Source organism: Gobio gobio (assembly GCF_949357685.1).
Source record: "Gobio gobio genome assembly, chromosome: 16".
In the NCBI taxonomy this organism is placed as follows: domain Eukaryota; kingdom Metazoa; phylum Chordata; class Actinopteri; order Cypriniformes; family Gobionidae; genus Gobio; species Gobio gobio.
In genome coordinates this window covers 23,121,050-23,137,817 of record NC_137109.1, presented here as the reverse complement: position 1 = coordinate 23,137,817, position 16,768 = coordinate 23,121,050, and the positions used below count along the sequence as shown (strand labels likewise).

The 16,768-nt window shown below is 38.6% G+C and overlaps 1 protein-coding gene across 4 annotated transcripts; it reads right to left on the bottom strand.

Annotated features, from left to right (window-relative positions):
• On the bottom strand, positions 1 to 16,594 carry klhl3 (kelch-like family member 3). Of its 4 annotated transcripts, XR_013818205.1 has the most exons (16): positions 16,261 to 16,571; positions 15,579 to 15,701; positions 14,204 to 14,310; positions 13,587 to 13,708; positions 11,367 to 11,529; positions 11,135 to 11,244; positions 10,639 to 10,755; positions 10,388 to 10,537; positions 7,164 to 7,281; positions 6,887 to 7,084; positions 5,254 to 5,355; positions 4,903 to 5,031; positions 4,653 to 4,793; positions 2,236 to 2,379; positions 1,226 to 2,063; positions 260 to 1,020 (listed from the first exon to the last, which is right to left on the bottom strand). XR_013818205.1 is itself a non-coding variant. In XM_079839379.1 (15 exons), the coding sequence occupies exons 1-15, from the start codon at positions 16,272 to 16,274 to the stop codon at positions 2,035 to 2,037; spliced, it is 1,767 nt and encodes a 588-aa protein (XP_079695505.1). In that variant the 5' UTR covers positions 16,275 to 16,574; the 3' UTR covers positions 1 to 2,034. The 4 variants fall into 4 exon arrangements, 3 of the variants coding, with proteins under 3 accessions (XP_079695505.1, XP_079695506.1, XP_079695507.1); XM_079839379.1 differs by having other exon boundaries at positions 1 to 2,063; positions 16,261 to 16,574; XM_079839380.1 differs by lacking the exon at positions 10,388 to 10,537 and having other exon boundaries at positions 7 to 2,063; positions 16,261 to 16,594.
• Positions 16,595 to 16,768: the final 174 nt, after the last annotated feature.

Below are 16,768 nucleotides of genomic sequence, written 5' to 3'. Positions count from 1 at the left end.
TGTTTGAAGTTTAAATCAGGTCTCCTCTATTAGAGTAAAATTGGCTAGGTGGCGCTGTCACTAAGAATTATCTAGGGTCCTGAAACTATAGCCTCCAATATAATATTGGCGTATATATGAAGTTTGACGCGGTTAATGCAAACCTAAAGATCATTTTCACTTTCATCTTCTCTCATCCTGGCGATGCACGCCTGACCGCTGCCCTCCTGTGGCAGTTTAGAAACTAGCAGTCACAACACATTAAAACCAACACGGCAATCAAATTCTCTTAACAAAGCTTAATTTAATACATTTGTTTAGAAATACATTAACACCTTTTTCACAAACCACATTCGTGCATAATCCATAGATGATGCACCACACTGGAATGTCATAGTTTTAGAGTTGTGGATCATGATGTTTAATGGCAGCAGTTATACCAGGCATAGCACAAAATAAGATCTGAACCACTGGGAACCAAAACATTAGAAGCAATGTTTAATGCATAGTATGACTTTCATATCAATATATACCCGAATTTAAAAAAAAGTAGGTTAGTGTGAAAATCTGTGATATGCGAGAGATGGGAATGTGGGCAGCCTGTTTTGTTCATTCTTAATCATTAACAACACAATTCAGTGATGCTTTACTGAGCATGTAACTCAATAATGAGGAAAAGAACATTAGAAGACTTCATATTTTGAAAATAAAATAAAACAGTCTTCAAATGTCCAATTCTGTTGAATCACAGATCCAAAATAGCCAGTGAACCAGCAGCCCATGTCAGGGTAGAGCAGGATAAATGGTGTACTTTCAAAAATATTTGCCGTCTTGGTATTTACCTGCGATTGAAATCCAACTCTACTGAAAGCCAGTGCCATTTCAGTGACCGCTGAGTTGTTGTTATTATTATAAAACAAAGAGTCTGTGTGTCCAACATGGACGATTGCACACCAAACTGCATCATGAAAAAAAAAAAGCGTATGTACAAGTAACTAACATACAGTGTAATCCACATGGTTATGAATTTGGCACATTAAGGTGCGGTCACATAGTTCTGCAAACTTTCACAGGCAAAATCCAGTCATTTCAATAGGAACCCATGCATTCTGGAGGACAAAAGATGTAACCTGCTTAGTTTGAAAGTGACTTCTGTGTGAGTTGTGCTTCATACATCACTACAGTACACGATGTTTCGCAGAAATGACGCTAATGTGACCGCACCTTTACCCTGTGAGATTTATATGGTGTTTCTGTTTAACTTCCTCAATACTATATGGCACGAAAGCAGCTGGTTAAAACAACTTATGAGCTTCCCATAAAACTTTACATACAAACATAAAACAAGGGATGGTACACCCAAATATCAACATTTTGTCATCATTTGACAGTTGACGGCACCCATTGACTTCTTAAAAACATCTTCTTTTGCGTAAGAAAACTCATACAGGTTTGGAACGACTTGAGGGCGTTCAAATGATGACGAAATGTTCTTTTTTGGGGGAACTATCCCTTTACGTAACCCTGTAACCAAAACAACAGAAGTCAGTGATATCCAGTCCTGATCCAGTTTAAAGGTTGTCATAAGCATTAGTGTTAGCCTGTAGAATCAGTTTTGACATCTTATGCGAGTCTCATAGTTCAGAGCGTTGTATGTCAGTAGTAAAGCAGGCAGAGAGGCCTCTATTGGCACATTCTTCACCTGCGCCTAGACCCAGATCCCCGCAGCAGTCGGTCCGCACAGGGCGCAGGTCCTGTGGTCGTCCCTTACACGCTCTGTCCTGGCAGATTCAGTCCTGTATAAACGAGGCCTCATTTAATACTCGCTGTATGCGGTGACCATGTGACCTCTCTGTTAATAGTAGAGCTAAATGGCACTTTCTGGAGACTGGGAGGGGTCAGGACTCGGCGCGTGTGTGTTTGTGAGGCAGTCAGGCTGTGAGATGGAGAGCTTCGAGCACCTGTCAGCATCTGGATCCTGCCTTAAATCACTGTCTGTCTGTCACAGCTCAGTCCTCGACAGGTGCGGAGAGGCCTGCTGCCCAGGGCTTTTAGTCATAATGACTTATCAATAACGGACACCCCTGAAATAGACAAGACAGCAGATTAGTTTAGCTTTAGTTGTATATGGCAGGGCCATAACCACCATAGACCCCCCCCCCCCCCCCCCATAATTAAAAATGGCCAAATTGTCCCCCCAATGTTCAAGACATGGTTACGGCCTTGGTAAATGGAGGTTGTAAAAGAGAAACAGACCTGCGTAGCTGCGGCCATTGCTCATGTTGGTGGGGATTAGACTCCATTTGTCAGCAGCAGGGTCGTAGTATTCAACAGAGGACAGGTTGCACGACCCGTCATCTCCTCCGATCACATACAGTAAACCGCTTATGGCACACACTCCTAGAGACAAACACACTGAACTCAGAACTGCAGGCCTTTCCTGTTCTTCCTTTAAAAACAATGATTTTAACCCCTTAACTGGCGCTATTTTTATCGCCCTTTTCATCTCACATATTTTAGCAATCATAAATTAGGTATCATTCCAAAGCTTACGAATTCAAAATTCATCCTGTAAAACCGTTTTTTGGGTGGTGCGTTACCATGGAAACAGTACTCTAAATGATTTTAAATCCTCCCCTAGTGGGCATATAACAAAATTTATTTGAACTACTTTATAATTTTCTAATCTTAACAAAACGCATATCGTCGGAAAGGTCTCAAGGTTCCATGTTTTGTGATAGAAGTGATATTTGGACAGAAATGTATTAATTTGTTACAAGAAAATGCATCAAAAAAAAATTCAATGGAATGTGGGTGACACCCGGTGGAGATTTTTGGTACAGCGCCTAAACAAAATCTCTCAAAAACTTACATTTTTACAAAAAATGTAACAAAAAAATTTGGAACACAACTTGGTTAGACATATGGCTTTGATTTTATAGTAATTTTAGAGACAAAAAATATTTTGTTAAATATATATTTTATATAAAATAAAAAATATTTAGTACAGTACATTTGATTTGACAAAAAAAAGATTGTAAGCCAGCTATTTATATATTTTGCTGTAGTGTGTCAGTAGGAAAAATCAGTTTACATTTACAAACATTCCTCCATTGATTGCAATAATCCAGTGAGATTTTTATATGCACAGGGAGTCTGACAACAGCCGCTATGATCTGATCTCACCATCTTCGAGTCTGTCTGTTGTCAGACTCCATGTGCATACAAAAATCGCACTGGATTATTGCAATTAATGGCAAAAAAAAATTTGGAAATGTAAACTGATATTCCCTACTGAAATATAATATGTATAATATATGTATATATTTTTTTTTAAGTGAAAATACAAATGTGAAATATAAGTGGAAATACTAAGACTTTTGCACAGTACTGTGTGTGTGTATATATATATATATATATATATATATATATATATATATATATAATATAATATATGCACACCACCAGTAATTTTTTTTTTCTATGGCACATTTATAAAAGCTACTTAACCCTTTGACATGCACATTCACACCGGTGTGATCAGTCCAGCCTGGTCCCTGGCGGACCCCATCGCACGTTATAGATCAGCTAACATAATCATTATAAAGGTTAATTATAATAATAATAAGGTGATATGTTCTAAAATAACAGTCGCCTTAAAAAACTCAGCTATAACATTTTAAACTTGCGTGTGTTCACATATTGACATATAAAACATCGATCTCATAACATTATTGTGATTTTGCAGTGTAAATGCATTCCTGCCACCTCTGAGCTTCATTAAACAGTCTGTGTAAATGCATCTAAATGCCACTTCAGATGCAGCTTCTGATTTCATTCTGATTGGTAACAACCCTACAGTGTCTTATTCTAATTCAATTCATTGATAAACTTGACTTCGGCATGAAAGACGATGCATACATGTATTAAGGTTAGGGAAAAAATGCCTTTTATTAAAGAAATATTTAAAATATGTATTTTTATTATGTTCTGGGAATAAAATTAAGGGGACAAATATCACAAATAAGCTGATAGAACACTAGCTATGTTTCCATCCATCTATTTCATCACATTTTGGGATATTGCATGAAAAATGCTGGATGGAAATGCCAAGATGCAGATTTTTTTATGCTCAGTTGAGCGCATAAAATACGTATGAGCTCAACTGAGTTGGATACATTTTTTATCCGATAAAGAGTGTTTCATCCGATCTCGTTGCACAGCATCTGAAATGCTGTTTTGGTCATTCTGAAATTCCTGAGCAAAGTCTGTTGTCAAAATGGTTCATAATTCCTTCCCAAGAACTGTCTTACACAACCGCGTTCCCAAATCCACTCTGAGGAGTAATTTATACAGAAATTATTATATACATGGCTTCTCCTATTATATCAACTTCCATTTTTCTGAGTGATATTTATCGGCAGTTTTTCAGGAAGTGGCGATTTTATTCTCTTCGAATTCACTATATGGAAACTTTATTTGCAAACGTATTCCAATTTTGTTAGTTATATTCTCAATTTTGGATGGAAACAAAGCTACTGATGTGAATATTGCTTCAGGATAAATTACAGTCCTTTTTTTCAGACTGTTTTACTTGGAGTGTATGACCAATTTACTTATGTGGAGGACAAGCACATGACTGCTCAATGTTGAGCCCTGCTGTCTCTTCTCACCTGCGTTCCTTCGGCACATGTTCATGTCGCACACCTGTCTCCAGGTGTTAGTGGCAGGATCATAAACCTCCACACTCTTCCTCACCAGAGGACCATCATGTCCACCTGCAGCATACAGCTGTCCACTGAGCACTCCAACACCTGGACACACAAACACAGACACAGCCATTGAATACATGGAGATGTGAACTGTTAGAATCAATAGAAGTGAGCTTAATGTAATTCAAATCATGTCCAAAGAGGAACTAACCAGCTCCACTGCGTCTAGTGCTCATGTCCGCCACATAGCACCACTTATTACTGACTGGGTTAAACTCCTCTACAGTACTCAAACACTGCCGAGACGCTCCATCATAACCTCCAACAGCATAAAGTTTTCCTGTGCAATCATCAGACACACTGTGTGAAATCACTACACAAAAGAGAGTGCAAATGAACTATCAGTGAACTAATCAGAGTGGAAATATATAACGACAACACCCAAAAGGTAAAATGTTGTGAAATGTTCTTCGCAAATTCACTATTGCTAAATCATACCACTTAAAAACGTTTTATTGTTGCCTGCCAGATTGCTCAACACACATGTCCTCAAAAAGCTCACCGTCAACCACGCCCACCCCGACACTGCTACGCCTGGTGTTCATGGGAGCCACAAACATCCACTCATTAGCCTTGGGGTTATACACCTCCACTGACGACAGACCTGCAGAGAGACAGAGAATCAGGGCTAAAAACGAGGCTGGCTGTGCATGTGCTAACGACAACCACCCAAATGTAAAAATATAGTACAAATAATAAAATACACTACCAATCAAAAGAAGTATCTTATGCTCACCAAGGCTGCATTTATTTGATCAACAACACAGTAAAAATAAATATTGTATAAAAAATTTAAAACTATTTAAAAAAAACTTTTTTATTTTAATATAATGTTATTTATTTATGTGACGACAAATAAATTGCATAAATTAATTAATTACAATAAATTACAAATAATGTCTTCAGTGCCACATGGTCCTTCGGAAATCCTTCTAATATGCTGCTAAAACACCCCCCAAAATTTGTTTTTATTATTACACATTTATAAGTATATATATGAAATCTTTCATATGGTTATAAATGTCTTTACTGTCATTTTTGATTCATATAATGCCTCCTTGCTGAATAATAGGGTTGTGTATTGCCAAGAATCTGGCGATACAATACGTATCACGATACAGGGGTTACGATACGATATATTGTTATATATTGCAATATTGTAAGAAAGGCAATATATTGCGATATTTCTTTTTTGTGTTTGTTAGTTGTTGTTTTTTACAACCATATGCATAAAACCTGACAAGTAACTATTTTATTTAATTAATACAGTATCATTTATATCACTAATCAATATTTTGTGTAATCTAAGTAAAGAGAAATTTGGCAGTATAGCAGTTTTTAATTTATAAACTATTTAACAACAGAAAGTGCATAGTCCATTCCATTCCATGACTGAATGACTGTTTGTTTTATATTTAATACTGTAAAGCTGTTTGCTTTAAAGCAGTCTATTGTATAAAGTGCTATTTAAAGTACTGAACAGCAGAGCTGGTGCATCCATTTCCACATCGCTATGATCAGATGCTTTCGTTCTGCTGCCACCGCTGACAATTTTGTTGTGTGTTTGTCTTGTTACTGAGAGGAAAACATATTCTATCGAAACGCATCTCAGCAGTGCGGATGACGTCAGGATGTTAAGCGAGCTCTCAGATTCAATGCGTTTCCCGAGTATTGGATTTTAACTTGGCCTATTTTGCAAACAAAATGACTCTTGTCGATTTCCTTAGTGGCTTCTTTATAGCTGAAGCCAAAATGAGTCCACACTTGAGCACTGTATACCGCGGGAGGGGAATAATTATTTTGTCTTGTGAGCTGGGTTTGCGCTTCTCCGGCTCTGCGTCAGCTACGTTCTGAGATAACACTGCCATCTAGCGGTTGGGTTTTTATAAAGTCTGTGGTTTAAACCGAACACAAAGCCACGAATCTCTGATGTAAATAAATAAATATATAAATCGCGACAGTCTTTTTGAGAATCGATACAGTATCGGCAATAATAATATTGCGATATTCACGTGTATCGATATTTTCTTACACCCCTACTGAATAAAATAATTTATTGAAAAAAATTATACTAATTTTAAACTTTTGAACAGTAGTGAATGAATAATCCTGAAATACATTTTTCAAAGATATACCTGTACTCCCATCAAAGCCCCCGACAGCGTACAGCAGGTCCCCCAGTACAGCTGCTCCTAAAGTGCTGCGGCGCTCCTGCATGCTGGGGACGGTGCTCCACTGATCCTTCAGCCCATCATACACATCCACCGTCCGCACACGCAGAGAGCCATTAAATCCCCCCACAGCATACACCTTACCGGCCATATACACCACACCTAAATGAGACACACAGACAGAGAGTAAGACCAAAAGAAGAGCACACATCGAGTGATGAGGAACAGAACAGAGAGCAACCTGCTCGACAGCGTCTGGATGGTAAGTCAGCCACCTGGTACCAGCGGTCCTCTTGAAAGTCATAGCACTCCACACTGCGGATGGCTTTAGGAGCCTGACCTCCTACGACCATCATCACCTGCAAGGTTCAAAACAAAAATCACTATCTTCACAAGAGAGTCAAATTCATCAAGGGCTTCAAATTCAAATGTGTCAAATGATTGGTGTTTGATTCATTGTTTTGGATTGCTGCCTTGAACTTGAGAACGTGAGCCCAGAATGACAAGTCCGGTGTGCGATACCTGTGAGACGTCCGAGGCGCAGTGTGCGACTGAAGCCCCAGAAGATGAGGCCCTTTTTCCACTCACTCCAGTGTGAACGGGGTGGCTTTTTTAATGGATGTCAATGGAGGAGAGGCTTCAATAATCTGAATTCAGTACGCTGACTTTTGTGAGGGAACAGCTGATCACTTAATGAATTGACAGCCTGTACGCTAATCTTCAATGCGTTTACCATTTATTAAACATTCATTTTGTGAGCTATATTTAGAAATAAAAAGGATATAAATGTTGTTCTAAAAGAGGTATCTGCAAACAATGATTAACTGTTGTAAAGGTGAAAGACATTAAATGATACAGAATCGGATTTACTAAAATATCTATTTAAATCATGGGTGCCAGATTGCAAATTTTGATAATCTGGTTTACTTCTGATATTTTTGTTTTGGCTAGAAGTTCTGAATGACCGGTGACTTAATTTAGTAGCCAAATTTGCTGGGGAGTTCATTTCAAACCCTGAAGGTGGCATTAGCTCAGTACTCAAACTAGTGTTTCATTAACTAAATCTTAGATTAAAAAAATCTTTGTTGACAAAATGACAACCTTTCTTCCATGACTAAAACCGACAGACGACGACGAGGCAACACCAATGTCATTAAACGATAACTGGGACTAGCCTATATCAACAAGGAATATCATTGAACAAAAAAGATGGACTAAAATGTAGGTATCAAATGTAGTTACTAAAAAAAACTTTACCAAATTCTCTCTTTATTTTTGTCGATTAAAAAAGGAGACTAAATATTACAGACTATTCAACAAACCCCAACAAGCTTTCATGTTTGCGGTTGCCACATGTCAAGATTTTAAATATCCTAATAAGAGCACATTTTCTGCCTGGTGTTTAACTTAATATTTGCAATCTGGCAATCATGCGCACACACTCTCTCTACAAGCACGGATGATTTGAAAACACAGAAACAAGTGACAAACAAGTAAGCTGGAGTTCAGCAATCTCCATTTGAGATGTTTCACTTAAATGTAAGTGTCGTTCAGTCATTTTGTGTTCCTTCACGAGCCTCTTGAACGGTTTGTTGCGATTAAATCTGTGATCAAACCTTCTCAGTGATGAACTGTAATAAATCCAAACATGGATCTCGACTATATTGTTTGCGATGGTGGTTGCTCAATAAATGCACTTACGCAACCTCTGTGTGACAATACAAAACACTTTTTACTGTTGTTTTAATAGGACATGTTGGAACTATTGGAATAACTATTAGAAATGTAATGTTTGTTGTTTGCATAATGTAGAAAGTGTGTTCATTTATATGATAAATAGCCTATAATATATCAGGAAACTAAATGTGGTAAAAATAAACCGTGTGTATGAGTTGAAACTCTCTTCATTTGTGCTTATATAGGTGAAATAGCTCTGAAGAAATGTAAAAATATATTCTTCAAATGATAAACTTTGTGATTATAATTCTGTGCAAAATAATTGTGATTATCAATTTAACCATTATGCAGAATGTAGAAAATGTGACTAATTGACTAAAACTAGACTAAAATTCCCAGACATTTAGTCGATTAAAACTTGACTAAACAAAAACAGGACAATGTTGACTAAATATGGTAACTAAAACTACATTTGACACAGGAATAAGACTAAAAGTAGCTGATAAAATTAACACCAACACAAACATATGACTTGAACTGGTTATTTTCAATGAGCCTGCCAAAGGAAAGCAAGTTCACTCCTAGTGCTGGGCGGTGTGACCAAAAATTAATATCACTGTATTTTTCAAATTATACCGGTTTCACTGTATATTACGGTATTTTTTCCCTACGCATGACCTGGGGCCAGTTGCATAAACTAAGCCATTATGTTAAGACAGTGTCTTAAGATCTAGTATGAGCCACTAGCAGTTAGGCAAGTGGCATTCAGTCTTACTTTTCGTATCAAATTAGGCTAGTCTATGTTTTTATGTAACTGGTTTAAAAAAATAATGAACGGTCTTAAAGAAAAAATTGTATGTCTAACTTGTAAGACTAGTCTTAACGGTTTATGCAACCGGCCCCAGGTCTTAACTGCATTTTCTACAGATTGAGAGAGGAAATACTGCAGTAGATTGACTAAAATGCCCTATTTTACTGTCATGATGAGTGAATGTTGTAGAAAAATTCCACACTAGAGTTAATACAGGTTTCCAAAGCCCCACAAAATGATGCTGTGGGGAGACAACAACCAATAAAACACAGACCTGCAACTCGCTCATTACAGACACATGAATATTAAAATATTACCAACAATGAAAAACTGAGTTGAGGGCACCTTAAGCATTTTAAAAATCTAACCCTATATAACAAAAACTGCCAAAATGAGGGAGAAACGCGGAAGAACATTTAAAAGGTCTAAGGATATTTTCAGTACATTTAAGAGCACTAAGTTACAGTCTCTGAACAAACGACGCACGTCAGTTTATCACAGAAAGAATACACCGGTATTGCAGTATATTAAAAATACATATCATAACAAAAATAAATACCGGTATTCAGTATGAACCGGTATACCGCCCAGCACTATTCACTCCTGCTTAAATCTGAAAAACTGCTTACCAAACTCACATTTAAAATAACATATTTCAAATCAGCAATAAATTCTGACATGAACTGTCCCATTAACATTGTTTCTTATGCTCAAATAGCATTAAACTGATAGGCTCTGTTATTTAGAAAGCAGGGTGTATCCTGTATTGTGTTTTGCACTTTCTTCTCATTCATAGTAATTACGAGTGCAGCATCTTGGAACATGTACAGTCTTTAACAGAACAGCCTCAAGCTTGCTTGTGGTTAGCAGATTAAATGACTTAGTGAAACTATTATAAAGAACTAGTAAGTACATCCAAACTTGCCTCTGTACTGTATGTTTTGAAGTGAATCTTTGTGCTGTTAGTATATTAATACCTTAGGCAGACTGACTGGTGTGCGCGGCCTGGTTCTGTCAGTCTTTATAAGGTGTCGCTGGTCTGCAGGTAAAAGGTGGTACTTCATCGCCTCAATGAGAAAGTCCTTACAAGTGTTGTTGTTTTTTATTAAGGGTTCCTCCTCTACAATCTGTACAAACACATTTAAATCCTAAAAATAATGCTTAAAGACAACCAGAAATGCAATCACAAATATAGAAAGCTCGCTATATAAACAGTGAGCAGTCATACCTGAACCAGGTAATCTCTGGATAGCAAGGGCAGTCGAACATGTTCCATGAGCTTAGGCATGTGCTCCAAACGGGTCTCTTTGTCCTGCTTTATCCAGGTGATCATGGCTTCAAAAACCTGGGGGTGTAACAGACCAGAATAAAGTGAACTACATGTTTCTCTGCATATTGTATGATTGCAGCTCACAGCCACAGCAGGCCTGGCAACTATCCTTGCAGCTCAAATAACAATGAGGCATCTGACAGGTGACAGCTGCCATCAAGTGGGTGTGTGAGCGCAGACTGGAGACGCAAGTTACTCGTAAGCAGAGAGCAGCTAATGCAGTGTGACTGACAGATGGCTTGTCGTCTCCTTCAGCGTCACACACCAGCATACATGTAAAAACCAACCATCAACTGTCTGCTGCCTACAAATAATGCAGAGCTAAAAACAGGCTCTGTGATGAGAACAGTTAGAAAACACAACAACTAGGTAAATGAACTGGGTAATGCGTTACCTTCTCTTCAGTGGACACGGTCAATTTGTCACTGGAGATCAGACTGCACACCTGCTGCAAGGAAAGGGCCATAAACTCCTCACCGACCATGACATCTGTGAAGTGCTGCTCTGTTTGAAACAAGCAAACATGTTTAACAACTGAATCTTCACATAAAAGTACACATTGGTGGGTTGCTTAATCGACTAGCTGTTAACCATCCCACAATGACTCAAGAAAGAAGAGAGCTCACCAGCATAAGCGTGGGCCTGGCTGAGCAGTCCTGTGCAGGCGTGAAGGTCAGCGAATGCTCGGATGCCCAGGCAGTTGGTGGGGTGGAGCTGCGTCTGCAGGAAGTCACAGCAAACCTGCCGAACATCCATCAGCTGCAGCAGGCTGGCAGCTGGGAGTAACACCTGAACACAGCAGGAATAACACAAAGAGATGAAAACGCACCACACACAATATACAGCAACCAGTAACCAGCCAGCCTGTGGACCGGATTCATGATGACTAACCAGTATAAGTCTGTGCACTTCTTTAACTGTCTGGTTTGGGTCAGTCACCATATCAGACGTAAGTAGATTGCAACGGACTGTTAGGACAGCTGAGGGGATAATTGGTGTGCACCTGTCCAACCTCCAGGACTTGTATATCTCCAGAGTGAAGAAACATCATCACGGACCCCGCTCAACCAGGCCACAATCTGTTTGTGATCTCTGTGCACTAGAACATCCAGGCAGGCACAAGAACAATTTTTTCCCACAAGCCATCTCCACCTTGAACTACTATCTACCTGTTTTATCTATATATTTTGGTGTTTACACATTCAAATTAAATTCAATTAGAAAGGACACAGTATAGGGCTGTTACCAATCAAATTAAAATGAAAATTACCCCATGATTTACTCACCCTCAAGACATCCTAGGTGTATGACTTTCTTCTTTCTGATGAACACAGAGTTATATTAATAAATATCCTGACGCTTCCAAGCTTTATAAAGGCAGTGAACGGGGTCCATTGAGTTTGAAGCACAAAAAAGCATATCCATCTTATGCTTTCTGCGTAAGTTGAATACGAAAGGCGGTCTGGCGGAAGCTAAATATTTTAATTTATAAAGATGTAAATATGGATATTTTTTCTTACAAAACCCCATCGATTCGCTTCAGAAGGCCTTTATTAACCCCCCGGAGCTGCGATGAGTACGTTTATAATGGATGGATGCACTTTTTTGAGCTTCAAACTCAATGGACCCCGTCACTGCCATTATAAAGCTTGGAAACACCAGGATATTTATTAATATAACTGATTGTGTTCATCTGAAAGAAGAAAGTCATATACACCTAGGATGGCTTGAGGGTGAGTAAATCATGGGGTAATTTTCATTTTAAAGTGAACTAATCCTTTAAATCATTATCAACAAAATCCATCTTTGCACTTTGCAGTGTAGAAGTGACACAGAAGGGGCATCAGAGGTACTTTAAACATGAAATTAAAACTGCCAGTATGTGGCAGCAATACACTGTCATTCATTCAACCGATTTGTTCAAACAGCGGATTCGTTCAAAAACGAATAACTGCTGTGTTGCATGGAGACTGTTCTGCTGTGATTTAATTTCGAAATTTTTGTTGCCGAAACAAGAGGAAAAACAAACAATATTGCGTCCAAAATGTAACTCACAGTGTTAAATGATGTATCAAATAAATATCACATTTGCAATCGTGCTGATTTTAGGAAAAGGCCGTGTGATATAATAGGTCATAACTACATCATATAATATAAATATAAGACAAAAACTCATCTGGGAAAAAATGCCCAAGTATCTTGAATTTTGGGGGCATACAATCACATACATCACGCAGGGAAACAGCGAGTGACAAAATCGATGAAATTATGAAAACAAATTAATCTAACCCAGCATCAGCTACTTAACATAAAAGCAAAGGCCACAGGGAAGAACAAGACAGAGTTACAATGTGAAGATGCTCTTTTCTAATTCAATGGCCACTTTCTTCCCAAAAAAGGAATGGAAATGGCTTATAGGGAAATTTAACGTAGGGTGAATCACTGCACTGAATGACATTGTTAAAATCTCCATGGACCAACTAAGCCATAAACAGCCGCTACCCCCACTGGAGCATCTGCCCATCCTCTCCAAAAACTAGGCCACTTCACACTGCTCCTGCACAAATGGCATGAAGCTTCTCAGATCATCTGTTCTCCTCTGCTGTATTCTATACACCTAAACAAAAGGCCCAAGCACAAACAACAGAACACACTGGGACAATAGAGCACCAACACAAAGGGCAAAGTGCACATAACAGAAAACTTCCTCTGCCGCTCAGCTCATTTCCTCTGCTAATAATGAGAGGAAATGCCCTGCCTCTCAGCACTCACAACAGAGCCGCAAGTACCAGAGCTCCAGAGGCCTTGTGGTTTATGTGCCTTGCGGTTTATGTGCCTCGACTTACCTGAACATTATCCTCAGACACTTCAATCTCAGCGGTGTAAATATAATCCACCAGCTTCAAGAGCGTCTGTCCATCAACGTCCCTGATCTCAACATGGTGAGCCTTGCTTTCACTCATGTCACCTAGACACATCAATCACAACACAGAATCAGAGAGCATGAGCATTACACATACAGATCCAGCAAACTCTCAATCAAAGATCTAAAAGATAAAATGATGAAAATGAGTCTTAAACAAGCAAGAATGAACATCATAAAGTTTATCATCAGCAGGGACACTATAAAATCACCTAATGTCACTCTAATACCTTGTAAAAAATTAGGTGTCTGCCTTCAATAAAGGGCTAGTTTACCCAAAAAGGCAAATTATCATCCTTTATTCACTCTCAATGTTGTTCTAACCCTGTATGACTTTCTTTCTTTCGTGGAAACAGAGAAGATATTAACTATGAACTAAAAACTTTTGTTAACCAACATTCTTCATTGTATCTTTTTTTGTGTTTTCCAGCTTTGAAATGACATGAGGGTGAGTAAACAGAATTTTAATTTTTTAAATCATAATTATAGATCTACATTGCTAAGTATTGGAGAACATTATGATGTGTAAATAAAGAGTACCTGTGAACATGGCACAGAAGTAAGGACTGCAGGACGCTAATACTACTCTGTGTGCTGGTACTTCCACTTCACCTGCCACCAGCAGAACGTCACAAAGCATCCTCCTACTGTGATTATAAAGAAAAATTTAAGAAAACTGAAGATCTAGACAAAGGGCTGTTTTTCCCAAAAGTATCATAAACCTACATAGGCTGTAGAACCAGTGGTGTCAATGGTCTCTAGAATCTACTTTGGGTGTGTTCACACTTGGCATGTTTGATATGATTAAAATGAACCCTGGTGTGATTGCTCTATTAGTGCAGTTCATTTGAATAAGTGTGAGCGCTTCCAAGCGAACTCTGATGTGGTTCAAATGAATGCAACACGGACCATGTAAGACATGTAAATTAACCAAAAACGGGACGTCACAAGATTTGACCGTAAAAAGGACAGAATTCTCACGCATACCTGTTTTTTCTCGTCATAGTCACGATGTTACCCATCACAGTTCGATACAGGCATCAGAACCACGTCTCCTCACAGCAGATTTTCGTTTGTGTGTGTGACGGAGCGATTTCTGCCACTGTTTTGACTCTTTTACACATTCTATAAGCTCTTTTTGAGTTCTCAGCTGGTCGAAATAGCATCATACACACACATACAACGAGCGCATATAGCCCAGAGCACAGCATTGTGTTAGATGTTCGGTAAGTTCCGTCGTGAAATATTCCTAAAAAAAGCTGAACAATAAGGTTGGGAACATATCCCTATGCCTTTAGGTTTGGTTACTTTAGGTTCGGTGTTAAAATGCCAATGTGAACGCTAAAGTGGACCAGGACTAAATGTTTTTTTTTGGGGGGGGGGGGGGGTTGATCTGGACCAAACGAACCAAGTGAACCAAACTACAAGTGTGAACACACCCTTAGACTCACGATACTTTTGGGAAATGCAGCCCAGAGATGTCTTGTGGAAATGCAGCATACACAATCGATAATTAACTCAAGTTTAGTCCGGTTTAGCGCTTTTCACAATACAAAATGTTTTAAAGCAGCTTTACAGAAAATGTTTATAATATTTGAATATCTTCATTCCATGTAGTCACAGCAAGCAGATTAGAGCTGGGCAAGAATAGCTATAGTTTATATTTTGCGATGATACAAGCAATCAAACAGTTGAAATATGCTATTTAGTAGGCATATACATGTCGTGTGTATACCGCATGTATGAGGATAAAGTTGGGCACACTTGTATATCCAACTTTATATATAAAGCTGGTTGATAATGGTTACATTTTGCAATCAAATAAAAACAAAAAAGACAACTTCAAGATCATAACCAAATATTTAATTTTGTGAGGGACCCCCAATAACACAAGGTGCTGAGTAAGTTTACCAACCTTCTCAAGTCATTCATAAGACGAAAGGCTTTCCTCATGTGTATGTGACTGAAGGTGTGCAACCCTGGGTCTTTGGCTTCCTCCTGCGAATCCAAACTGGGCAGAGGACAAGGGACTCCATATCTAATGAATGAAACAAAAATATCTCTGCAACTAATATGTTTTATAACACTAATGTTCTACCACCATTAAACTCTAAAATAACGGATCCTTTGCTCTTTAGACAAACTAGTTTCGTATGACAGCTTCACCGCAGTTCCTCGCATACCATTTTCATGATACAGGATGATAAAGCCAGCATATTGACCACATCAGTGCATCGAGAATCAAGTTACCGCACGAGACGATTAGCACGAGATTAACTTACTAGTTTGAATGTCTCGTCGACTGCCACAGCAATATTTCAAACGTTTACGAAGATGTTTAATTAAAATCTTACATATAAAACTTAAACATGAAGTGTAATGTTAGCTGCTTAATTCGCTTAAGATATATTAAATGAATGCACAACATACCGCTAGCAATTTAGCTGCTACAAATAGTAACAGCAGCTCGTTCTCTTGTTCGTTTTACGGTTCAAATAACTTTATCGGTTACAAATCACGTTGGTTTCCTCTGTACCAAAAACATTTGTTAGTTAAATGCATCTCTTTTTTCCCCCGGTTCCACCACACACACTTACCCGTCACAGTCCATTTCTGAGCAGTATCGCGCTAGGCAGTTGGCTAAAGTTAGCTTGCTACATTATTTTCGTGCAGGTTTGTGAGTCTCAGGTGTTTTTTTTTGTATTATTATTGGCGTAAGGTCGTTTAAAGCTTCAAGTCGAGTGCTGAATGTTTTCATCAGTCCGTTTCGTGGCCAGTGCTGTCTCTCATGAGATGGCCGTGGATGTTTATCTGACTGGATAGCAGCTCACAGCTATCGCTGGGCTCTTTGACTTTACACCCGAGAACGTCGTAATGGTGCTCCATCATCAGCGCGTTGCCTGGCAACAGTGATACAATCGCTCCACAGTCACCAAGGTCACTCATAGGCACAGCCACCCCAGTGCACTAACATGCATTTGTACTCATCATCAGCTATATAGAAAAGGTTAATCATTCATAGGTTTACAGTTTAGTTTAAAGCCAAGTAAATGTTTCTCGTTGTTCAGCTGATTTCCAAAACAACACTGTTGCATGTAAACCTTA